A 25,624-nucleotide genomic window follows, 5' to 3' on the forward strand; every position below is an offset into this window, starting at 1 on the left:
TCCATGTTCTTGTTGTTGTAATCTATTTATTTATATTACTTTTCTTATTGCTTTTATATCTGAAATTAAAAAAATTTGGGTGAACAACCTCCCCCCATTACCCTCCCTCACGGGTTTTTCTTTTTTATTTATTTATTTTCAGAATTTTTTTATTTTTATTAGATCTGAAATTAAAAATAAAAAATTGCACCGTCAGGACAGCACAGAACTCAACCATCTAAAACCTCCCAAGGGTACACAGGTTAATAGCACTTAACATAAGGGCATACAGGTTAAAAACTTTCCAGTGCAACCCTCCTCCACATAAGGGCAAAATTATCTTTTCACATCTCCGTTAGGCACTGTTAGTGCTCATTCTGTCCAAAAGGGTATAGGGGTAAAGATGAGTTGGCGGTAGGACATACATGTGCGATCGAAAAAAATAGGGGTATAGAGGTTAAGAGCACTTAACATAAGGATATACAGGTAAAAGTTTCAGGCGTCCCATTGGCCCTCAACATCGATTTAATGTAGCTCACCATGTGGCTCCCTCCTATAAATATAAGAGGGGGGTAAGAATGAGACACACACCTCAAGTGAAGCTCAATGCAATCTCTTGTTTTAGCTCTATGGGTTAGTGGAGTTTAGGTGAAGTCTAGTAGTAATCGAGTCTCCGGAGTTGCTCAGGAGTTCTGGTATGGGTTCATCTCTAGTTCTCTTGTGTAATTCACGGTCGTTTGTAATAGATTTAAACTATGGTTACCGATATCTGCATGATTTATATTCTGAGTTATCGGATATATGTTTAGTGATCTGGTTGCATTATCGCCATATGCTTGTGATGGTCGACATATTAGCTTTTTATAACTTTAACAACTGCTCCAGTATGTTTGCTGGATGTCGCCCTTTCTAATGGTTTGTAGAGGTAACTGGTAGGTGGTGATATCCCTGTCCGTGCCCAGTAATCCTCCATGTTTGGATTGGGGGTAGGAGGTCCACAAAGAGTCGTATGGTTTGCTCGGGCTCCTCCCGTCAAGCTAGTAGCGATCTCCCTATTGTATCAGTTTAATCTTCTGTTGATCTAACCATAAGAAAGCATAGATATAGCTAGCCTAGTACCTTTGACTCGAGCTGCTAACTTTTTCCTTTCTCCCTGCCTATACAATATTTAGAGTTGAGTGTAAACTTGTGTGTGTCACACTACCTCCTATCCTGCTATTTATCTTACCCCTATTTTATGCAATTGAATATCCAATCTAGATCAGTTCATTAACTAGCCTTAGCACTTTCAACTGCCGCCTTCCTCGGAAATATAAATGACACCCTGGTATACTCCCGGGTAAAATCCTACAGCAGTATTCCGTACGCTTGCGAATTTATTCGTGGTTCATGAAATACCTGCCAACCCCTTGGCGTCTGCGGGCGTCATCGCTGGCGATCAGCAGAGGCGTTGGTAGGCGCCAGCAGCAAAACAATAGACATAAAAAGCCTAGAAATTTTCATCTTGAATCAATTTAGGCACGCCATTAAATTCCCCTCCCATGTTGGAAGAACCGTCATATAACCCTGCCACGAAGCATAGAGATGTTTAACTTGTGGCTAGAAAGTGTACCAAGCAAAGCTTTTTTGAAAGCAACAGCTATACATCTCTCTTTACACTGAAGTCCAAGAATTTCTCCAACACCTTTCCTTCACCATTCACAAATAAATCTGCATATCAAGTTTTATTCCAAGTTAGCACATAATATGAAATTAGACAAAAAAAATAAGTCTCAACTACTAACATCAAAATCACAACCATTTGCTCATTTATAGATACATCTCGAGACTCATCAATGAGCATAGAAAATTTCCTACCACGAATCTCATCCATAATCTCTTCCATCACTACCTCTGCACAAGATTTTGTAAGGTCCTTCTGTATATAATGAGATAACATATAGCAATTTTTAGTACCTTTATCATATGCATCCTTCACTACCTCAACCTTGTCTTTGTACCAATCAACCAACTCGGTAAATGTACCCTTATTGAGAGAAGTAGATGACTCATCATGTCCACGAAAAGCATCACCTTGCATTATGAGAAATCTTGCAACATGTACAGAAGATGACAGTCGAATCTTATATCATTTTTCTTCCCAGTGGCAGACGCAGCACAAGCTGCTAGGGGGGCTCTTCCCCTTCCACCTCTATCTTCATCTCATTTTCCACTCTTCTTCCTCCTCCTCCCTTCTCCTCTTCCATCCACCTCTTGCTCCAATGGAGTTTCATGGCTGTAGGGGGGCTGGAGCCCCCTCAGCCCCTTGTAGATCCGCCCATGTTTCTTCCTCTTTGTTAATTTTATCGAATTTTCTATCCGCATTAGTCTTTTAGTTCACGAAGTCATCACACTTCAGCCTAGCATCCATATGAGCCTTGCAACTACGGTGATTTCAAAAAGTATCCTTAGCTTTCTTCCAATTAACATACCCTTGCTTTGCAAATACATTACTACTCCCAAATTTCAAATACATTACTACTCCCAAATTTTTCAAGCAGTAGCCGCATCTTTTGAAATACTTATGTACTCCAGCCAATCAAATTCATCAAACCAAGTTTTCTGAAATGATCTCCATTCACCACTTTGCCATTTACGAGGAAAACTATGATTACTAGGTTGGGTTGGACCACCAAGAGCATATGCCCTCCTTAACTGATCCCCAATTTCGGGGGATGTTCGTCAATTGCTTTGCGGTCTCCTAGATCATCAATGATATCTGAGTGCCTAAACTCCACCCAAGGTTTTTTTTTCAATTGACCAATGTTCTCATTGGTGGTTGGAATTGGAGTTCAATGCTTGAACTCGAATAATATGTGTCCAGCGTTCTTTTTGACAGTTTGATTTTTGAGTTCTTTATAGACAAGCCAAAGATCTGCCATTTACCTAATTAAATACAAGATTAACTCATGGACATTGGACAATTGGAACAGACCATATGCAAATAGCCAACTGAGCTAGTATGGGAAAATAGTCAAATTCATCCCTAAACTATGGAGCTCAACTCAATTTGGTCCATGAACTATAAAAACGTCAAATTTAGTCCCTGCACTATCCTAACCAGCCCAACTTCATCCTTGAATCTGAGTATCTGACGTGGCACGCCACAGAGGCTCCTCTAATCACCACGCAGTCAGCTTGGGGTGTGAAATACCCTTTTTACTCTTCATCCATAGAGCAGGTTTAACATATAGACACCCCTTCGTCGCACCTCCGCATACCACCACCCCTTCGCAGCACCTCGACCGACTGCCACCCATTCGCCGCACCTCCGCCGACCGTCGCCTGCTCGTCGAGCAACCGAGGCATCGAGGCGAGCCTAGGCGCCGGCCGCCAGCTGCGGAGCGCCGTAGCTACCCAACCCTAGGGCTAGGAGCGGTCTGCAGTCAAGGAGAGAGCGAGAGGTGGAGAGAGAGCTGGAGACCGACTGCCTGCATGTTCATGTAAGCATCACACTTAATGGCAGTTATGATTACACCACTGTGGAAAATATGAACTCATTTGTAATGAGAATGCTATGGCTCATGTTTCATGAATATGACAAGCTGCTAGTGAAAAATCTGGTCCGTAATTATATAATATCAAATTTATGGCTCATATTTCGTAATTAATATGACATGAATATGACTTGTCTTCTTTATCTATGTATATCAATTTTATATGGTTTACGGTCATTAATTTTACTATGAAACGAACATGGAATGGTATACTCCGTTCTTTTAGAGGGGCAAAATAGCCATTTAAATGCTCCCTAACGGTTGTGGCACTAAAGGGCGTAATTCTTAGATTCAATGGCACTGAGGGGAATTCCAAAATTTCTATGGCACCGGGGAAGTCACCAAAAATTATATGGCACTAAGAGAATTTACTCAAAATTATATTGGAGACCTATGCTCATGTTGCAACTTTGTAGAGAAGATATACACAAAGTGCAGGAGTATCACCAGAAGATCCCTGCTGTGCTGAATGACAGATCTCCTGCACAAGCACAACACTAGCAGAATTTATGCTGTTTAGATTTCAAAGCCGTTATGCTCATTGCAAGTAGCATACATTTCAAAATAACTGGGAAATTTGGGAGCTGAAAGATCACAGCAAAATGCAAATCCAAGAAAGCAATCTTTAAAGACTTAAGGAGAAGCATTACACTCCTAAAAGGCCTCTTGTAGTTCAATATACCCTGATACAAGTTATTCAAAAAGTGATTTCTTGCGTATACATTCAAAATTCAAAATGAACCAGAAAAGTGATAGGTAAACTAAATTGGAAAATCAGCGCCCCTTGTTTGCCTCATAGGGAGAAGCACTGAGCTTCCAGATGTATGTCTATTCCGCATACTCTACTGGTTGCACTACTTTTGTGAAATCATTTTCTCTAACGCTTGCACTTTGCTTTTGCCATTTTCTTCCTTTTCTTCTTCTCAGCCTTTGGGATCTTTGTCTTGCGAGCTTCTCTCTTCTCTTCCTTCACCTTCTTCTTGTTCTCTTTCCGAGCAGTCTTCCTTTCCTCAGGTCCCATTTTGGGAGCCTCCTCCCACGAACTGTCTTCATCAAAACTTGAGCAAGATTCACTATTGTCCTCTTGATCTTCCACTTTGTCCTCCAATGAGCACTTATTTTGCAGATCCAAGGTTTCTTCCATTGTATTCTGTGGCAATTGTTTTTGCTGATTTTCAGCGTGTGCATTTTTCGTCCGTACAAATCCTAATAGTGGTTGGTCATAAAGCTTATCCGCTGGTGGCTCGTAACCAAAGGATGAGCGTTGCATCATTGACATGTTGACTAAATCTGCCTCGCATTGCTTCACATAATCCAAAGTCTACACAAAGGAATCAAGTGTGTCAGTACTAAACATAATAGTAGAAACATTAGATGGAGCAAAATAAAACACACAATAGCAAAATGGTATGAGTGATCACATCTTATGCAGTACAGCCGAAATGTGTGGAACATTTTCTATTTCCAATGTTAAGGATTGATGGATAGAAAAATAAAGCAAATGCACATGTGTTCTGACACAGGATTTCTTAAGCTGTTACTAACTGAAGCTACAATTATGGCAAAGCTCAGAAGAAAACAAGACAAAATTAATCTTACTTGCACCATGACTGTTGGACAAATTTCATCATTTGTATCTGTACCACCGTTTTCCACGATCTTTTGCTGAACCTGTGATGTACACAAATATTATTAAGAGTAAAATGCACCAGAGGTCCACCAACTTGTAAGGGTGTGCCATTTAGGTCCACAAACTCCAAAAGTGCATTTTTAGGTCCATCAACTTGTAATTTGTGTCATTTAGGTCCATAAACTACAAAAGTGTATTTTTAGGTCCATAAACTTGTAATTTGTGTCACTTAGGTCCATAAACTCTGAAAGTGCATTTTTAGATTCTTGAATTTCATCCATGAGTAATCGTGTGGCTATAGACCCATAAAGGTCGCCCCCGATATAGCTGTCCATGAATATCTTTCAACCCCTCACTGAGAACCACTCTGGGTTGACCCAAGTCTAACGTCATCACAAGATTTTTCGCCACAACACCTTGCACCACCATATCCGGCCACCCACGCCACGGATGATATAATATCCCCTACCACGCTATACATGTTGTTGAGTCCCCCTATAACCTTCTCCATCTTTCCAAAGCAATCACCCCCTACTCTCCACCCATATTACGGGGTTATATCTGGATGTAAGCTCCATAACTCACTAATGGCAGTCCGGAAGCCTCCTTTGAATCCCAATACATGTCAATAACCTCCTAAATAAATCTTTCATCCCCCCTCACCCCTCCCTATGCACTTGATTTGGAATTGGGCTCAAATTTTACCATTCTAGTGAAACTCCAGCAATGTGTGGGAACCGTGTAGATTCATGTTGGTGCGATATCAGTGCATGAAGGCTAGGTGGAGGGGTATGGACTTAGGTGATACAAATTACAAGTTTATGGACCTAGAAATGAACTTTCAAAGTTTGTGGACCTAAATGACACAAATTACTAGTTTATGGACCCAAAAATACAATTTTGAAGTTGATGGACCTAAGTGACACCCTCGTACAAGTTGATGGACCTCTGGTGCATTTTACTCTATTATTAAACCATCAGATCTTCCACGCATCATACAGCAGGAATGTGCTTGTATAAAGTGATAGCTGCAACGAAAGATTGAAAGGTAATGCATTATAAGCAAGCACACTAGATACCTTATCCAGGTAACCATCAACATCCTCATCAGCAATGTTTTGGTCAATAACAAAATTAAATAAATCTGTTACCGTCATGACTGCAATGCCTCGTTTCTTAAAGAAGTCCTGCATATAGTGTTGTACATATTAGACACCTTAATTAACATTTTAACGAATACCAATGTGGTGAGCAGTTCTACTTTCACTTACAGAAACATGCAAGCAATCTTCCTTTAAGAAGTCCAATGCTGAAGGGTGATCAAGGTCAACAGATTGTGAAACATCAATAATGTACAAGTGGCCCTACACAACAGACATGTTGGGATGAAGATAAAACTCAGCAATTGGACGGAAATGACGATGTTTAGGGGGGGCAAAGGCTTGATTCCAATTACCTCGAAATAAAGAATGTTGTACTCACTCAAATCTCCATGGACCAACTTGCACTTTTGGTAAAGTGTCCGCATTGTTGTAATTATCTGAAAACAAGGTGCAGTAAGAATATTAAAAAAAACTGAATATAAATGACACACAAAAGCTGAAAGCTAACAAGAGTTTTATGTCTGTATTGATTCTCTTCACCCATCTAGTGCAAGGCAATACAGTATATTTACAAGATGTTTAACAGTAAAAGGAAAATATCATGCAAAAAAATCAGCAACAGAAATAAAGGATAGCTATGAGCCTATGGTCACCTCTAGACACTCTGAATGGGTTCTCATATATGAGAAGTATCAAAACATATTTTTGCATCACAGCTTGTAGAAAAATAACCATTGTAATTAAGTACAAAGTTCCAACTACAGACAGCCCAAAAAAATATATATTTAGACCATGGTAAAATATTTTAATCTGAAATCACGAGCGACTACCACATATGTATTAGTATCTTGTTAGTCATACAGAAAATATCTTCTATCTTTGGTGACATAACCATTCCGTACAAATGGATCCAATAATTACAAAGTTGTAAATAGGATTTCTGACATATCATGTACCTCAAAGTAACTTTCACGCAACTTGTCATCTGACAAAGCAGCATCCTTAAGACGAGGAGCAGCCCAACCTCCTCTCCCTGATGGAATAACCAAATTAATTTTAATTAGAACATATTCAGATAATACAAATTAAAGTACTCCAATGCAAGCAACATAAGCATGTTTAGTACGAGTACACCATCGTTGCCAGGGGAATCAACCGAGTATCCAATAAATAGACATGAACGATACCTATGAATTCCATCACCAATACATGAAGCCTCAATAGCAACGGTTTAGGGCATCTGATTCCAGCTGCTCTCACTCTGTAACGAGTAAGAAAGGGACGGATTAAAATATTAGAACCACTGCACCACCAATTCACTTGACTTTCAATGGCTGCTCAATTTGATATGCAAGGTTTATTGTTTGCCAAAAAGCATTTTTAGGCAAGTTTCAGGAGATAAGAAACACATGAAGTTTAAGAGATAAAAAAATCAAAGACACCAGCTGCAGCATGCCAATTTTACTAGGTAAAAAGATGAATAAGGAATGCCACGAAAATACATCTTACCGTAGAAGGTTTCTCATTTCCTTTTCAGCCCAGGTCTTAACCATTTTCCGTGGATTATGCTTGCAGTAACCATGCCTAAAACGATAATCTCCTTGAACATACCGGTCGCGATCCCTGCAATAAATAAATGATAAGTTTCCTAAATTCGTACTTTCTCAGATCAAATACTTTTTTACAGGTAATAAGAGGCTAAAGAGCATACGACATAATCAGCATTTATGTCTTCGGCACTTAGGTTTCAACAGTCTCTCCAATCAGGAAACAAAACAGGCAATTCAAATCTTACTTAAAAACAAGGACAGAGGTTTTGTAGACTTTAATTGCTAACTCCTGACCCTCCACCTTTGTTGCATGATAGACATTTGCCTGCATGGAGAAAAAAAAAACACCGGCTGCGTTAACAGAAATTCTAATTAGGAATATTGGGAGCTGTAAGACTGTAACTAGCAGGCTATAACCAACACCCTGTGTCTTTGCCTATATCCCAAGCTGTGTATTCTATTACTCACATAATATTTTTAGGTCTGCACTGAAGTAATAAAATGCCAATTTTGATAGAAAATGCACAGCCTTTCAATAGTTACCTCTTTCCCTGTAGAGATGCAACCATTTATGTTATTAAAAACACTACGATTTAACATCTTGAACAAAACCATGCGTGTTTTTGGGTCAATAGCCTGCGTATAAGAAAAAAAGCCATGCCTCAAAAAGGTTCTTCAAGAGTCATGATAAATTGTACTAAGCATGACAGAGCATGGTCAATACTCAATACTTAGGCAAGAGATTAAACTTCTGCCTCCCAATCATGCGTATACAACAGCCGGTAGATGGTAAAAGTCAAATTTAGAACTGAAGATGGCCTAGAAATTAGCGAGTTGGTAAAGATTACTCAAGCCCAATAAGTTTTGCTTAAGTAGTCAACAGGGCTACAATGGACAAGAGATTGTGTTGCCTTTTGGTCCCATTTGGTTCAAATATATAACTGGAAATGCATTGAGTTTGGGATGCGTTGTGATGGAAGGCAGAGCAGAGGGTGACATGAGCTAATACAATTTGAACCTAACTACATATACAATGCATTTATAAAGAAACATTATACATTGCATTAGTGATACGGGAAGGAGCTACAGCAAGGAATTTTCAATCCAAACAGCTGCCAAATTAGAGGAAAGCTAGCCAGTTTGAAAGGGATTGTATAGTATGGTACTACAGGATCATGCAATTGCAAGCATACAGTGTTCCATTCGAAAAGTAATAGGGGGTGGGGGGCATGCAGCCAACATTTACAAACCTGTTCCACTGTAGCACGGTCAGCCTTCTCCGTGTTCCTTATCTTCCCAATTGTTGTTTCCCTTATGCTATCCCTGATAGCGGTAGTTACCGAATTGGACATCCCCACGTTCATCCTACCTTCCCACTCCTGAATCATTCGAAACACATTGCATTAAACATTTAATTCTGTGTAACGGCAGCACCCAACTGTACATATCATGCCCATCTACCATACTAGTGCTCTGCTATTGTTTGCAGTGAGCATCACTAGAGGTGCTCACACTGAGATCACAAATTCGAACAGATGAAGTTATTGGTAGTTCGCAAAGTAACGTGAGATTTACGGAAGTATTTCAAAGGTTCAGCTCCTAATTCCCAAGTGTAAATGTTATTAGCTAATTATAAGATAATATTTAGAATTCTATAACTGCTAAGATAAAAATTTTCACCGAGACAGCGCGTTTCTTGCATACACAGCGCAAGCAGAAGAAAAATATAAGTATACTTCTACTATGAGCCAATGAAGTGAGAAGTTGAAGCTGCGTACCTCCAAGGGCGCTGCACGGATGTGTGAGGCGAGCTTCTGGGTGCGGTTGGAGAGTGGCTGGAGGGGGCGGGAGAGCACGCCGCCGTGCGCGTTGGGCCTGCGCGCCGCGCCCGCGCCACCGGCGGCAGAGAACGCCGCGAAGGGCCGCGCCGAGCCATCGGGGCCCTCCACGGCGTCCAGCCAGTCCAGGGCGTCGCCCACCTCGGTGTCCGAGGCGTCGTCGAGGTCAGTGTCCGACCACTCCTCCTCAGGCTCGGACGTGGCGTCGTGGGCCATCGGGCGGTTCGGCGGCGACTAGATGTCAGCGAGGGAAGGTCTCAAGTGGCGGAAGGGGGCCAAGAAGCGTCACGTCGGCGGCGGCGAGCTCTACGGTGACGAGTCGCAACCCGCAAGGCTTCGTGGCGGCTGCAGAACAGGGCAGGGAAAGGGGTAGCCGGGTTACTCAGGCCAAAGAAATGGATAATACCAACTGATATTCCAGAAATAATCAGCAACATCCAGTTCCTTCCTTGAAATAATACCAACACCAACTGAAATTTTGTGTAGTATAAGGTAAGACGGTAATAATCAGCTAATCAGCAACATATGTATTTTCCAATGAAATTGAACTAAATAGCATTCATCTACCATTCAATCATTCATCCAATGAATTCCTTCTGAAGTTGGGCTTGTAAAGGATGCACAGGCAAATAATTAACCTTTCAGACTGAATCTTCCCTAATTTTTCCCGATTTACCCAAACCCTAGCATGAAAATGGAAGGGCAGCGGACTTACCTTGGCTTTCGGCTGCCGTCGTCCAATGCGGCGGTGCTGAAGCCCACTATGCGTCGTGCAAGAGCCGCGCCCCGCCGACGAAAGGGCACCGTCGAGCTCCGTGGAGGCGGCACGGCCGGCGGATGGGCATGCCTACGGCACCGTCGAGACGCCGCTCGACGGAGACGCGCGCAGGCCAGTGCCGCGCGGCACCTCCACCACGCGCGCGCCCCTCGCCGCCGTGCCGCACCTCTCGCTCGCGGCCGCCGTTGTGAATGGGAGAAAGGGAGAAGGACACGGCTAGGGTTGCGTGCGGAGGGAGAAGGAGACGACTGGGGTGCGGCGGTGGGCGGGCGGGAGAGCGGGGAACTGGGGCGCGGGGCGGCGAGCCAGGGAGCCGCGCCGGGCGGCGAGCAGGGGCGAGGCGGCGGCAGAGAGTGCGGGAAGCAGGGGCGAGGCGGCGTGAGGGAGAGTGTGGCGTAAGATAGATTAGGGTTCGAAGGGAGCGGCTGGACCGTCCGATCTGGATCGGACGGTCGGCGCTCCTTGGGCCGGCTGGGCTTGGCTGAATGCGGCCCAGCTTGGGATATTGAAGTTTTTCTTTCTTTTTTATTTTCAGAGCTGCACAATGAATACTTGAATAAATTTAGAATTTCATATACTATGATTTAGAATTTCATATACTATGATTTGGTTCCTCCATATTTTTGCTAAGTCATACTCTGGAATCTCATGATTTTGAATGACTAAGGCACACACTTTCGGGAATTCCAAATGATAGTAAAATATTTGAATATTCACTTTTGAGAATCCAAATCATAGAAAAATCTATTGATATCCAATTCATAGCATTCCAAATCATAATGTTCCAAAAGAGAGTAACATCCAATTCATAGCATTCACACACAGTAAAATCTCATAGCAAACCATAGTAAAATCTAGGATCAATATGATTTTGTCATAGTAATTATGAGATTCCAAATCATAATGTTTCAAAATATACTAAAATCCAAATGAAATCTTCCATGCTATAGCAAAACCTTTGACTTAACCAAATTATGGACGTCCAAGTCATATTACTTATGAATTCCATCTCATAGCAAAAAATTATGGACTTCCAAGTCATATTACTTATGAATTCCATCTCACAGTAATTCCATCTCATAGCAAAATCTAGGACTTAACCAAAATTTGGGACTCCAACTTATAGTAAAAACATGGGGTTCCAAATATTAGCAATATCATGGCCTTAACCAAAGTATTGGGTTCTCCAAATGATAGTAAAATTTAGGACTTAACCAAATTATAGGGTCCTCCAAATGATAGCAAAACCGTGGAAGTCCTATGACTTAACTAAATAGCATTCATCTACCAAAATATAGTATTCCAATTAATTAGAAATATATATGTAACAAATATACATATAACCCCCCTAATCACCGCCGGCCCAAGCCAAGAACCGGCGGTGATAGAGGGGCTTCACCGCCGGCCCAAGCCACCAACCGGCGGCTTGGTCCGGAGGTGGCATCACCGCCGGTTTAAAGCCACCGGCCGGCGGTGATAGCCACCTTCACCGCCGGCCCCAACGGCTCCGGGCGCCACCTACTCCCAGGCCGGCGGTGAATGTGCATCACCGCCGCCCGGGAGTAAACCGGCGGTGAAGGTGGCGGCGGTGATGTCCCTAGCTGTAGTGTCTAGTTCTCAAATCCTACCAGTATATTAGAAACTGTAGGAAAGATGAACTCGAACATGGAGGCAATACAGTATGGAAATTAGTGAGCTTTATAGATCAAGTCATGTCACAAGTAGTGCCCCCTACCAAAAGCATCATACAAAAACAAGAGATGATGAGCTTCAAACCATAGGAGAAGTGGAGAACAGAACTGCTCGTCTTTTGCTCTCTGTTCTTGTCCGCGGCAGACTGCTGGGAGAATTCGGCTGGTTGAGAACCCTCGAGCTGCCTCGGTCTCGCCCTTTTATACGTGGCCACCTCAGTACGCGTACTCGGCATTTCGGCCGGCCGCACTTGGGCCGGACGCCTCCGGCCGGCTGCTGCCGCTGTGTGCACACATGCAAGCGCATGTGCGCGGCCCGCTACAAAGCTCGCATAGCCGCATGCATGCATGTGCCACCACCGCTGCATGATGCTACCCGGCCAGCACGTACGCTGCACGCATGCATGCTTGCACATATGCGGAGCTGCCATACGCATACATGCGCCATGGATGCAAGTACATGCTCAGTACCTCGCCAAACCCAGAGACTTCCTCAGTTCCTCCCTCAACTTAGTCCCGAAACCTTAGTTCCTCCTGAACCTAGTTCCAGTCCATCACTGGCCACGTTTGTCCTCAAGCAACACCTGCACATGAAACACACGACCATGTCTGAGCACATGAAACACACGACCATGTCTGAGCACAAGTCCTCGACTTGACTCAAGTTAGTCCACGGAACATCTCTCACACGAGAGTATGAATCAACACATCTATCAGATCCGCAAACCTAGAGAGAGAATGAACTCCATTGGAGCACTTAATCCATCTGTGAAATGGGGACAAGGGTTAGAAAGGGAAGTAGGCTAGTGAAAAGCAGTGGTGAATCTTCACAAACCTAATAAGCTTGATTTGGGACCTGCAGCGTACCAGGATGGAGGTATATGTACGTGAGGTGAGAAGGGGACCAGGAACGAAACAATGCAAGAAGGGGATACGATAACTAATACGGAGTATTAGGCAAGTGTGGCAAGCCACACCTTTTCTGGCCACAAGTTATTAGGCAAACTTAGGCATCAGCACGAGTCTATGACATATATATATAGGTCCAAACAATCATCCAAACGCAAGCCACAGAATGTTTGGCATGACCAAAGTTAATTTGGCATGGCAATGTTAGGCATCCAAACTGGCCTAACAACGACAAAAAGTTCGGCAACTAGTAATATCATCTCTGCAAAATTGTAGTTTGTTTAGCCTGTGCAGAAAATCTTATTTTTCAGATAACTAGAAAAAAATGCATGTGCATTGGGACGGGTTTTGAGCCCATCTTAATACATAACAGTAGTGCAACCACTGCAGGATTACTGTATGTTCTTAGCTTACACATTTCATATTATAAGCCTAAATCATCATCATCTATCGACGTGTGCACCACTTTTTTGTTATCATTTTAGATGTAGCGCAACTGCGCAGGGTATGTAACACCAACTTTGGAAGAATATTGCACTACTTAGCAACAAAGATGGCTGTTGATTTACATACACTACGCCAGAACAGCTCGTCACTGCCGGGTGATAACCCCATATCATTGCCGGATGTTGACCCGGCACAGGGTTTTAGGCAGTGATATGAGGTCTCATCACTGCCGGTCAGTGCAGTGATAGAACATCACTGTCAGGTCAAAAATTAGGACGATATTAATTGAAATAAAAAGGAAAAAAAGATTTGAAATTATCCGGGAGGCCCCCCACCGCGCTCGCGTCTCAAAGTCGCAAGTCGTGCTATTTTCGCGCAAATATTTCGAACCCATGACATGAGGCCTCGCGCGTCCCCTCCCCACCACCAGGCTACAGCTTCACTTGTGACTAGAAGTGAGATGGGTTCATTTTAACATAACTTTCAAATATCTTATATGACCTATTTCATAGCCATAACAATCTCAGATTAAAATCTTTTCAACTACAAAGTTGTAGATCTGGTTGAGATCTACAACTTTTGTATAGCTCATTTTTTTCATCGGAGGTCATTTCGAAGTTTTGAAATTTCAAATCTGAAATATGACATGCAAATATAATTACCAAAACGACCTTAAATCAAAATCTTGCCAACTACAAAGTTGTAGATCTCGTCAAGATCTACAACTTCTATATAGACTATTTTTTCATCTGAGATTATTTTAAAATTTCAATTCATGGGTTCCAAAAAATTTCAAAAACACATCACTGTCGGTTATTAAGAATAACCGGCAGTGATATGGGCAACATCACTGCCTATCACTGCCGGTTATTAACATGAACCGGCAGTGATGTGGCATTTTCACTGCCGGGTGATAGGAACAGTGCCTATCACTGCGGTTCTTGTTATTAACCGGCAATGATACCTATATCACTATCGGATTTAGGTGAACCGGCAGTGATGAGTCGGTATGGATAGCCATATCTGTAGTAGTGATAACTAATAGGCTAGTTAGAATCACTTCTGGAACTTAATCAAATGCACACGGGAGAACCAAAAGAACTGGTCCTTGATTTTAGAGCACAATTCCTCCATAAGATTTTTGATTGCTGAAGAAATAGTGAGCTGAAAAATTGAACAATTTGGCAATTTGTTAGATTTGCTGGGACTGCTGCATTTGGTATAAAAATTGTGTTGTGTGTATTGACTAAGTGACAATTCTATTATTAGAACAACATCGTGATAGTTCCTCTGATCCCAAATACAACAAGTCCAGCAGGAAATCAACATGCTCCACGGGACACAAATTTTTTGGCTACTCATATCTATGAAAGTATACTACTCTCTCCGTATCTAAAATAATTATGGTCATTGACTTCTGATCATGAGTTTGACCATTCGTCTCACCACCGAACGGACCGTCTGAGTAAGCACGACCGCCTCTGCAGCCACATCATTGGGTCACCGAGGCGGAGCACGAAGGGCACGGTGGCCACGCGCACCTACAAGGCAGATCCGGAAGAAGGGGAATTGATGGTGGGCGCCACTGGTATCAAGGGGAATCGGAGACGGGGCTGGGCGACGAACGTCGGGCCTGTGAGGCTGATAGGTGGGTCTATGAGGCCCACAATGGACCAAAAATTTGACTGTTGATAGAAACTTGCTTCTCTTTGTTGCTACTCATCTTTATTGAGCTCTAAAATCACACCAGAAAAGAGAGGTGGGTGGCGCCCCGCCCTGGGCACAGTATAGGGGCCATAGGTTATCCACACCCAGCAGGCTGGAACAGCAGAGAAGAAGAGATTCTGGCGACCAGTTGCAATTGGAGTCCAAGACCGGGAGGGACGCCAGTGGATTTTCTTGGCGCGAGGTTTCCGCGGCAGCTAGCTGTTCTTTGCTTGGCGCTGACGTAAACGAGATCCTTCCGGATACATGCAGAATGTACGTATACATGGAAATCAACATGGAGGGCTAGCTACATTTGGGGCAATAAATATACGGTCCGCGTCTCCAAACCCTTGCACCCAATCTGCCGCCGCCACCCTCTCACGCAATCCTTCTGGATCTAGATTTTTTTTCCTCCATCAGGAGCGCGCGGATCAGAGTTCGAGACCGGAAGAGCTAGCTAGTCGATGGACTCCTCGTCGTCCCCGCAGAAGGACGAGACGGCCGCCGCCGCGGCCGCGGCGAGCGTCGAGGAAACAATCCTGCAGAACATGGTGCTGAAGATGCTGGCGAGGGTGGAGGCCGGTGAGGACGTGGATAACGCGAGGAAGACGAGGAAGGTCGTGCGGCTGTCGGAGGAGCAGTGCAGGAGGATCACGGCGATCACACCGTGGCCGCCCGTGGTGCCTCCCGTCATGTCCAACCTGAGCAAGTACAACGTGATCGAGGACCCCGAGGCCCGGGAGAGGATGCGCGGCCGCAAGGTCCGGGCCATCGACAACCTCAGGGCGTTCCACGCGGAGCTGGCTCGCGTCCGCGAGCAGTACGCCGCTTGGGGGGTACGCCGAGACGACGATGGACGTCGATGAGCACGGAGTCGAGTATCTCGTCGATGAGCCGAAGAGGACTCAGCCAAGTTCGCGAGGAACTGTGAAAAGCGAGCACCGGATGGACCGGTGCCGCACCGGACGGAGTCACCTGATGGTAAACAGTGAAGGTCCAACGGCTAGTTGGCGAAGGATGGCGAGGAGACACTCACCGGAGGGACCGGTGAGTGCACCGGACGACCACACCGGTCGGTCCGGTGAGTTGGCAGGGCCAACGGCTAGTTTGACTGGGGTGCCCAAAAGGCATTCACCGGATGGACCGGTGCCCCATGTCAAGCACCCACTGGTCCGTCCAGTGAGTGTCGTGACTGGGCAGTTGAAGCCCAACGGCTAGTTGATCCTTGGGGGCTATATATACCCCTTACCCCCGGCCTTGCCATTGTTGTTGGAGTATGCTGAAGCTATAGGGTGTTTTTGTGCACCTCTTGAGAGCCTCCACCACCAAAAGTGCTTAAGTGAAGATTAGGTGATTAGCAAGGTGCTTTTGCGAAGTGCTTAGGCTAGTTAGACCCGCTCTTAGCGCTTGCTCTAGGCTTAGGCTTAGTGTTTAGTGAGATTAGAACTCTCTCACACTCTTGGCTCTTGCGTGCACCGTGCTTGTACTTGGAGGGGCTTGTAGTCTTGCGAGATCACACCAACTGCGTTTGTGGTGTGGCCGCCACCACGTACTAGGGGAACGAGGCCCTCGGCGGTTTGGCCGGAAGCTCGATAGTGAAGACGGCGGGGAGCATCCAGGAGAGGCCCACTCAGAGACCCATTTGCGAGTGGGGAATGACCGGGGCTATCCACGGAGTGACTCGACCGGGAGCTTGACCCTTGCGAGGGGCTCCAACGAGGACTAGGGGGAAACGTGAGCTTCTCGATACCTCGGGAAAACATCGCCGTGCCGGGAGTGCTTCTTGACTCATCTCTTTACATTCCACACTTAATTGTTGCATTTAAGCTTCCGCATTTCCTTTACTAGAATTGCCTTGTGTAGGTTCTAGTTTAGGCCTTTTGAGTGCTTAATCTTGTGTGTTAGAGATAGTCACACTAGGGAAACCGTAGTGCACATCTAGGTAGGATTGTGTAGGTTTTAATTTGTGCAAAAAGCCTAATAGTTTTAGAAATCCCTAGTTCACCCCCCCACTCCTAGGGTGTCTCGGTCCTAACAATTAGTATCAGAGTCTTGTGGCTCATTTGGACCCTTGGTTTCACCGTCAAGAGAGCTAAAGACGTTCTAGGTTGTGAGGATGGACATAGGACAGCCTCCACCCTTCGACGGCACTAACTACCCCTATTGGCGAGTTCGTATGTCTTGCTATCTAGAGGCCAAGGGGTTGGATGTTTTGAGAGTCACCAATGTTGGCATGAAACCTCTTAAGAGGCCAACAAATCCCACTCATTCCGATGAAAAAGAATTGCAATTCAATGCTATCGCCAAAAATTCCTTGTATGAATCCTTTAGCATTGAAGTCTTTAATCGGGTTTACTCTCTTGCAACCGCTCATGAAATTTGGCTCGCACTTCAAGGGCTCCATGAGGGCACTAGTGATGTGCGTGAACAAAAATTTAACAATGTCAAGCAAATTTATGATGCATTTACTATGTTGCCAAATGAATTAGCTAATGACATGTACTCACAATTAAATGTTATTGTCAATGAGCTAAATGGCCTAGGCTTGACAAAGTTGGAAGATGGAGATGTGACAAGGAAGATCCTCCAAGTGCTTCCAAGAGACAAGTACAAAGACTTCATCACTGTTCTTCACAACTCGGCAGACTTGAGCAACATGACCCCGATCAAGTGAATTGGAAAGCTCATGGCGTTTGAGCTAACCATGAAGATTGGTCAAGATGCTCCCTCATCATCAAGCAAGAATATTGCTCTAGCTAGCAATAAGAAGAACAAGATGAGAAGAGAAGAACCAAGCTCTTCCTCAAGTGATAATAAGGAAAGTCAAGAAAGTGAAGAAGAAGAAGAGGAGGATGATGATGATGATGAAAGTGATGAGGTGACCATCTCCGATGAAGAAGCCGAATATCTCATCAAAGAGATGAAGAAAAACCTCAAGAAGCTCAAGGCAAGGGGCATTCCTATCAAGATGGAGGAATTGATCTTCTATGAAGATAGGCGGAAGCAAAGAGAGGGTGCTTCGGATGTGGTGAGAAAGGCCACTTCATTGAAGATTGTCCCTACAAGCCCAAGCCCAAGGAGGACAAGAGAAGAAGCAAGCCCAAGAACAAAGAAGAAAAGGAGAGGAAGACAGCGCTCACTTCAATTGGAAGACGGGTTGATGAATCAATCTCAAGTGATGACTCCCATCATCGTCGGCGCACTTCTTCTTCATCATCACGGTCATCCCGCACATGCCTTATGGCAAGAGGTAAAAATAAAAGCGATGTAAGTGATGATGACTCGCCTCCTTCTGTTGATGAGCTTGCCGGTCTTGTTGAGGAATATGTGTTGGCTTTAGGCAACCTAAAAAAATGAGAACAAGTCTCTAAAAGATAAGATAGCTCAAACTCTCTCTAATTATAAAGATCTTGCTTGCAAGTTTGACATGATGATGAACTTGAATGATGAGCTAACTTGGAAAATTAGAGAACTTGAGCAATTGCCTAAAGTCACTCATAAGCCTAAGGCATCCATTTCTCTCTTTGATGTTGAACCTAAGAAGGATGCCTCCACTTCTTGCATAGATTTAATTGATGTATCTAGCTCACCTTGTTGCAATGAGTGTTGTGTTGAGAATGTCATTGTAGAAACTTGCGATGACCTCATTGCCAAGGAGAACATTGAGCTCAAGGAAGAAGTGGGCAAGCTCACAAGGGACTTGAGAAGGTTGAAGGGCAAAAAGACGGAGAGCAAGGGCCAACTCCCTCAAGATAATCGTCCCAAGATGGTAAAGATGGTGAAGAAGCTTGAGGGAGGAGAAACCGTGACTTACTACTCATGTCATCAAGAAGGCCACAAGTCCTATGAGTGTAAGACCAAGAAGAAGAAGGTAGAGAAGGTGACGAACTCCAATGCCAAGTCCTACTTGAAGGTTGACAAGAAGAAGAGCACTCCCTACATTCTCAAGAAGAAGAAAGATGACAAGGTGGTGGCTCACAAGGTCAACAAGCAAGGAAGGGGTTGGACCAAACCTATTTGGGTGCCCAAGGAAATCATTGCTACAATGAATGGCTCCAAGAAGGTTTGGATTCCTAAGGCGACATAGAGCCCGCGGGGCTCGGGAGGATTTGGAGGCTTGGCATACAAGTGGAGATGAAGCTTTGAAGCTAAAGCCAAGTTTTAATCAAGATTGAAGCTCATTACAAATTCTTGATCAATCCAATACCCGAGTCCTCCCTAGGTAAGTAAGCAAGGTAACTGGATTTAATTCCATGCATTTCGTTTTGCATCTAGTACCTTTGCTTGTCTAGGATTGCATGTGCTTTTTTTAAAATTCTTGCAATGCCTAGTGGTAGTTTATCTTATGGTAGGTTGCTTGTGCTTCTCTCTAACCCATGAGCAACCTACATGGTTTAATTGTTGTGTTCCTTTTTGACACTTTTCTTCAATTCCTATCTTTTGTGCCAAAGTTCCAAATTATAGGATATTCTCCTAAATTGTCTTAATTGACAAGTGCATGGCTCTCACAAGTAATTCAAATACTTGTATGCACACCTTTAGGTGGAGGGTGCCCTATAGTTTGTGATTTCGAGACTAACTAGTTTGCAAGCTTATTTTTGTTTAGTCTCATGTGTGGAAGAAAAGAAAATCCCCGGAGGTATGCTTGAACTCAATTTCAATTGATCTCAATTGTCTATCATATACTCTTGTGTAGCTACCTCCAAGCATAATATAGATTAAACTCCCAATCTTGACTTAATTGTCCAGTTGTGCATATGTTTTGCCTTCCACTATATTTATGCACACACTTAGGGGGAGCTTAGTCTATGTTATGTGAGTTTCATGAATTGTGATGCTAATTGCCTTCCACATCCAAAGGGTCAAGATTTATGGAACTCTCCCTTGTGCTTTTAATGTCTTCCTTTTCGGTGTTTGATTCCAAAGGGGGAGAATTTGGGAGACCAAAGCAAGCAAAGTGCTAGGGGGAGATCGAAGGTCCTATGAAGCAATGCTTGCAAGATTTGGCTCAAAGAAAGGGAGAAAGTGGCAATGGATTAAGTGGGAGCCACAAATCCATATTGACCACAAGAGGGGAATAACAAGGTAAGAGCAAGGTATGCATAATTTCATGATCCTTCATGTTCATTTCATTTAGCATCCTTAATCTTGCTCTCGCATTGCATCCAAGCAAGTAGTTTCACTTAATTTCTATTTTATCTCTTGCTTTGGTTGTGTTGGCATCAATCACCAAAAAGGGGGAGATTGAAGAACCCTCGGGGGTTTATGCCCTTGTGATTTTGGTGATTAATACCAACATAGTCATTGGGACTAACCAAGTTTGCTAGTGTGCAAGGTTTAGTCTCAGGGATGCTTAGGAAAAGGAAGCCATGAAAGCCCGAATCAAAGAAAGCTTGAATTGGAGAAGATCCTGTCGAGAAGAATGCACCGGATGGTGCACCGGAGGCACCGGTGATAGCACCGGACAGTGTCACCGGTCGACAAGTCCAAGTCAACATAGGAGAGGGCGACTTCGGGAAGGCCCGGTGTTCCACGCACTGGATGGACCAGTGCCCACACTGGATGGCAGCACCGGTCGGCCGAAGAGGACTCAGCCAAGTTCGCGAGGAACTGTGAAAAGTGAGCACCAGATGGACCGGTGCTGCACCGGACGGAGTCACCTGATGGTGAACAGTGAAGGTCCAACAGCTAGTCGGCGAAGGATGGCAAGGAGACACTCACCGGAGGGACCGGTGAGTACACCGGACGACCACACCGGTCGGTCCAGTGAGTTGGTAGGGCCAACGGCTAGTTTGACTGGGGTGCCCAAAAGGCATTCACCGGATGGACCGGTGCCCCATGTCAAGCACCCACCGGTCCGTCCGGTGAGTGTCATGACTGGGCAGTTGAAGCCCAACGGCTAGTTGATCCTTGGGCTATATATACCCCTTACCCCCGGCCTTGCCATTGTTGTTGGAGTATGCTGAAGCTATAGGGTGTTCTTGTGCACCACTTGAGAGCCTCCACCACCAAAAGTGCTTAAGTGAAGATTAGGTGATTAGCAAGGTGCTTTGCGAAGTGCTTAGGCTAGTTAGACCCACTCTTAGCACTTGCTCTAGGCTTAGGCTTAGTGTTTAGTGAGATTAGAACTCTCTCACACTCTTGGTGCTTGCGTGCACCGTGCTTGTACTTGGAGGAGCTTGTAGTCTTGCGAGATCACACCAACCGCGTTTGTGGTGTGGCCGCCACCATGTACTAGGGGAACGAGGCCCTCGACGGTTTGGCCGGAAGCTCGATAGTGAAGACAGCGGGGAGCATCCGGGAGAGGCCCACTCGGAGACCCATTTGCAAGTGGGGAATGACCGGGGCTATCCACGGAGTGACTCGACCGGGAGCTTGACCCTTGCGAGGGGCTCCAACGAGGACTAGGGGAAGCATGAGATTCTGATACCTCGGGAAAACATCGCCGTGCCAGGAGTGCTTCTTGACTCATCTCTTTACATTCCGCACTTAATTATTGCATTTAAGCTTCCGCATTTCCTTTACTAGAATTGCCTTGTGTAGGTTCTAGTTTAGGCCTTTTGAGTGCTTAATCTTGTGCGTTAGAGATAGTCACACTAGGGAAACCGTAGTGCACATCTAGGTAGGATTGTGTAGGTTTTAATTTGTGCAAAAAGCCTAATAGATTTAGAAATCCCTAGTTCACCCCCCTCCTCGGGTGTCTCGGTCCTAACACCGGTAGAGGCATGGTCGTCGCCGCTTTGTTCTCTCGCCACTGTCGCCAGGAGGATCGGAGGCGCGCGGGCTCGATCATCAACAAGTGGCAAATAACCACGCGCGTGCGCGAGCTACTCATCAGCTACACTCAAGAGGCCGGACGGCGAGGTGATTAGCTTGTTAGAATGATCTCTCTCTGGCCCAATCCAACGACCGGGCCAGGCCATGGTCCGCGCCCTGATCGGGGGCACCCAGCCCAACAGTGGCTGGTGGGCCCCTGTCGCCAGCGCTATAAAGAACAGGTGCGGGCCGTGGCACAGGATACGAGGTTCACCGCTGCCACTACAGTACCCCACCTTCAACCCTAATCCAATATGAGAGGGGTGCGCTTGGCCGACGGGAAGCTCACCACCGCCGCCTGTCTATGACTACGTCGCTCGGTACTCCGCCGCCCTCTGCACCTGCTCCGCCGCGTCGGAGCCCCTGGACTCCGCCGCCCATACTCCACCACCGGATCCACATCGTCACCAACCCGACCTCGCCACAGACGGCTCTTCCTTCTCCAACTTTGATGGTCTGGATTTCTACCTCTCCTCTCCCTCTAGTTGATGTACCCAAGGATGAACACATGTTTTACTCTCAATTAAAGAACCAATCCCCTCTTGTCTTGTATGCCTAGTCGATCTCAGAATTTCAGAATCTAACTTTGATATCAGTTTAGCCTACCTAGTGCATAGATCCGGTAGGGGATCGTGTAGATCAGCAAGTAGAAGAAGGTGAATCGGAGTTTTTCAGATAGATTAGAAACCCTAACCCTAGAACAGAACTCGATCCAGCGAGATTACCTGGTTTTTCCGCCGGAGAGAGCCGCCGCCGGCTGTCGTCGACGCCGTGCCGGTAGCAGAACCACGCCGTCGTGCGCCGCCGGGACGCCGGCATGATCGCACACGTGCGCCGAGGAACAAAATCGCCGTGTTGCCGGGACGCCGGCGTCGCTTGCGCACACAAGGGCAGCGCCGCTAGACCACTCGACGGCGGCGCACTCACCCTCCGGTGGGCGCGTGTGCCAGCGAGGCGACCGGCGGCGGCGCCGCCACAATCCTCATCCTCCGGTTGCCAAGGGCCGACCGCCGCTTGTCAATTTTCAGAGAGGAGGAAGGGGGAGGAAGAACAAAAGAACAGCACGGGAGAGAGCGCTCGCCGGCGAAGTCGCCGGCGGCGACGCCGCCGCACCGCCATCTTCCCCGGCCGCATCGGCAGGCGCCGCCGCCGCTTGCACAAAGAGGGGAGGAGGAAGAATGAGCTAGGGTTTCGGATCAAACGGTCGGCCGCCGCTGGTTTTGGTTCCGCCGGTATCGACGAACTACCGTCGGATGAGATCTAATGGCCAGCAATGACCGGGCTAGATTAGGGCCATGCGGGCGAGTAGAATCCCAGCCCAGGCCCAGGTTGGGGCCTGGGACGCGGGTGGCGCTGAGCGCCGAGAGGGCCGCGGGCTGAATTCTGGTTTTTGGGCCGCGAGAGGTGAAAAACATTTTAGAGTTTTTCTTTTATTTCAGAGGCTTCTTTCAATATAATTTGAAGAATTTTCACTAGAATTTGAATCTCTTTCAATTTTGAACCAACGAGATAAATTGATTAGAGATCTATGTGTACAGAAATGCCTCTGAATACAGTTTGTTTTTACATGTTTCCGCTGCAAGTTTCAAAATTGTTTCTCTATTTAAATTTGAACCAACGGGAGAATTTAATTAGAGAAGTCAGAATTTTTTTCCGTTTAAGATCATTTATCATGTTGTTATTTTCTGACCAAAGTTGATGATAGCAACATTGTAATTTATGAGAATTTTATGTGTTATTTCTATTTCTGCACAAAGGTGATTTAGATTTAATACAAAGAGTTAATGTATGCTTCATTTTTGACCAACGTTAACTTGAAACATGCATTTGTCATTAAGATTATGTCCTCACTTCTCTCATTTTTTTTAATGTCTGGAGGTAATATCTATGGGAAGTGGTATGAGAAGCTGGAGCCAGCACTTGCAATGGCTAATATTGATTGGGCCACCACCTCACCGTGTCCCACAGAACCACAACCACCGGTGAGGGCTCAGAATGAATCAGATGATTTTTGGGCTGCAAGAGAAAATGTTCATCCTGCGGCTGTCATGAAGTATGACTTAGAAAAGGCTAAGTGGATTGGTTTCAATCGCAAGTGCTTGCTGACCATTAAGAACTCCATCTCATAATCCATCAGAGGATCTATCCCAGAATGCACTACTGCTAGTGCCTATTTAGAAAAAGAGAAGAATCAGTTCACTTGTTCTTCAAAAGCTAATGATGCTGATCTTATTGAGATGCTCATAAACAAGAAATACATTAGAGATGGAGTCAGAGATCACATCTTAGAAATGAACCATATGGCAAACAAGCTTAAGACTAGGCTGTGAAAGCAAAGAAGCCTTTTCAGAACAACAATCAGAATAACAAGAGACCCTTCCCACCAGGCAAGAATCAGGGGGAGAGTGGCTCCTCCAAGTCCTCAGGAAAAGCACTCATGAGTGCAGAAAGACTGGACATCATAGGAAAAGGTTGCCCAGATTTCCTAAAGAGATTTCTTAGAGGAGGAGGCAAGTATGAGCCAGACTCTGCTAAGAGGAGAAAGGCTAATTAAAGTTGCAAATAGGGTAGAAGCAGATGTCGAAGCCATTGAGATTGTTATTTAGAATTAATTGATGGCTTTGTACTTCATCTTAAGGATGTTCTTTATGTACCCTTTTTGCAAAGAAACTTAATAAGTGCATCTCGATTAGACGATGATGACTTTGATTGCCATTTTGGAAATGGCCAGTGCCAGATTAAGATTAAGAAAAAGTGTGTTGGTCTTGCCTTCCGACAAGACAAGTTATATTTGTTATCATTTTCTGAGAATGTTTATGCTGTGTGCAATAAGAATAAGAATGAGAATGACTTCTCAGGGACGGTAACTAAGAAAAGAAAAAGAATTGATGCTATCTCATCGAAATTATGGCATTGTCGTTTAGGCCATATTTTGAGGGGGAGAATACAGTGTTTAACGAAAGCATCAATTGTACCGCCATTAGAATTTTCAGACTTTGAACAATGCATTGATTGCATTAAAGGAAAATACATTAAGAAAATAAAGAAAGATGCCAAATGAAGTGCGGGAATTTTAGAAATAATCCACACAGATATATGTGGACCTTTTCCTGTTACTACTGTGGATGGCTATGATTCATTCATAACATTTACAGACGATTATTCGCATTATGGCTACATTTATCCAATTAAAGAATGATAAGAAGCGTTGGATAAATTCAATATATTTAAGGCTCAGGTAGAAAAACAGCATGATTTAAAGATTAAAATAGTAAAATCCGATCATGGAGGAGAGTACTACGGTCGGTATACCCTGTATGGCCAAGTTCCTGGACCTTTTGCAAGGTTTCTATAGGAAAATGGTATAGTAGCCCAGTATTCTACACTGGGCGAGCCTCAACAGAATGGAGTGGCTGAAAGAAGAAACCGTACCTTAATGGACATGGTCAGAAGCATGATGAGCTACTCCACGCTACCGATCAAGTTGTGGATGGAGGCCTTAGAAACCGCCATTCATATTCTTAATCGCGTGCCAAGCAAGTCGGTGCCGAAAACACCGTATGAACTATGGACAGGCAGAGAACCCTCGCTTAATTATTTTTGCGTACGAGGCTGTCCAGCTGAGGCTAAAGTATTTAAT

The 25,624-nt window shown here is 44.9% G+C and overlaps 2 protein-coding genes across 2 annotated transcripts; one reads left to right on the top strand and one right to left on the bottom strand.

The window, feature by feature from the left end:
• Positions 1–4,115: 4,115 nt before the first annotated feature.
• LOC120707091 (serine/threonine-protein kinase RIO1-like) lies at positions 4,116–10,695 on the bottom strand. Its single transcript, XM_039991867.1, has 13 exons — positions 10,352–10,695; positions 9,577–9,981; positions 9,049–9,177; positions 8,342–8,434; positions 8,044–8,123; positions 7,758–7,871; positions 7,436–7,509; positions 7,205–7,281; positions 6,602–6,685; positions 6,417–6,509; positions 6,225–6,332; positions 5,115–5,186; positions 4,116–4,836 (listed from the first exon to the last, which is right to left on the bottom strand). The coding sequence occupies exons 2-13, from the start codon at positions 9,850–9,852 to the stop codon at positions 4,393–4,395; spliced, it is 1,644 nt and encodes a 547-aa protein (XP_039847801.1). The 5' UTR covers positions 9,853–9,981; positions 10,352–10,695; the 3' UTR covers positions 4,116–4,392.
• A 4,937-nt stretch (positions 10,696–15,632) lies between these two features.
• On the top strand, positions 15,633–19,255 carry LOC120709847 (DNA ligase 1-like). Its single transcript, XM_039995485.1, has 3 exons — positions 15,633–16,004; positions 17,879–18,196; positions 18,590–19,255. Exons 1-3 carry the CDS (start codon positions 15,633–15,635, stop codon positions 19,253–19,255), a joined length of 1,356 nt encoding a protein of 451 aa, XP_039851419.1.
• The last annotated feature ends 6,369 nt before the right edge of the window (positions 19,256–25,624 follow it).

The sequence above is a fragment of the Panicum virgatum genome, chromosome 5K (genome assembly GCF_016808335.1).
Source record: "Panicum virgatum strain AP13 chromosome 5K, P.virgatum_v5, whole genome shotgun sequence".
NCBI lineage: Eukaryota > Viridiplantae > Streptophyta > Magnoliopsida > Poales > Poaceae > Panicum > Panicum virgatum.

Coding starts and splice junctions, on each gene's coding strand:
- LOC120707091 (XM_039991867.1), bottom strand. CDS start 9,852: ATGGCCCACGACGCCACGTCCGAGCCTGAGGAGGAGTGGTCGGACACT. Junction 6,333..6,416: donor AAGATTGCTTGCATGTTTCT/GTAAGTGAAAGT, acceptor CACTATATGCAG/GACTTCTTTAAGAAACGAGG. Junction 5,187..6,224: donor TTGATGGTTACCTGGATAAG/GTATCTAGTGTG, acceptor TGTACATCACAG/GTTCAGCAAAAGATCGTGGA.
- LOC120709847 (XM_039995485.1), top strand. CDS start 15,633: ATGGACTCCTCGTCGTCCCCGCAGAAGGACGAGACGGCCGCCGCCGCG. Junction 16,005..17,878: donor AGCAGTACGCCGCTTGGGGG/GTACGCCGAGAC, acceptor CTAACCATGAAG/ATTGGTCAAGATGCTCCCTC. Junction 18,197..18,589: donor GAGAGGGTGCTTCGGATGTG/GTGAGAAAGGCC, acceptor CTTGCTTGCAAG/TTTGACATGATGATGAACTT.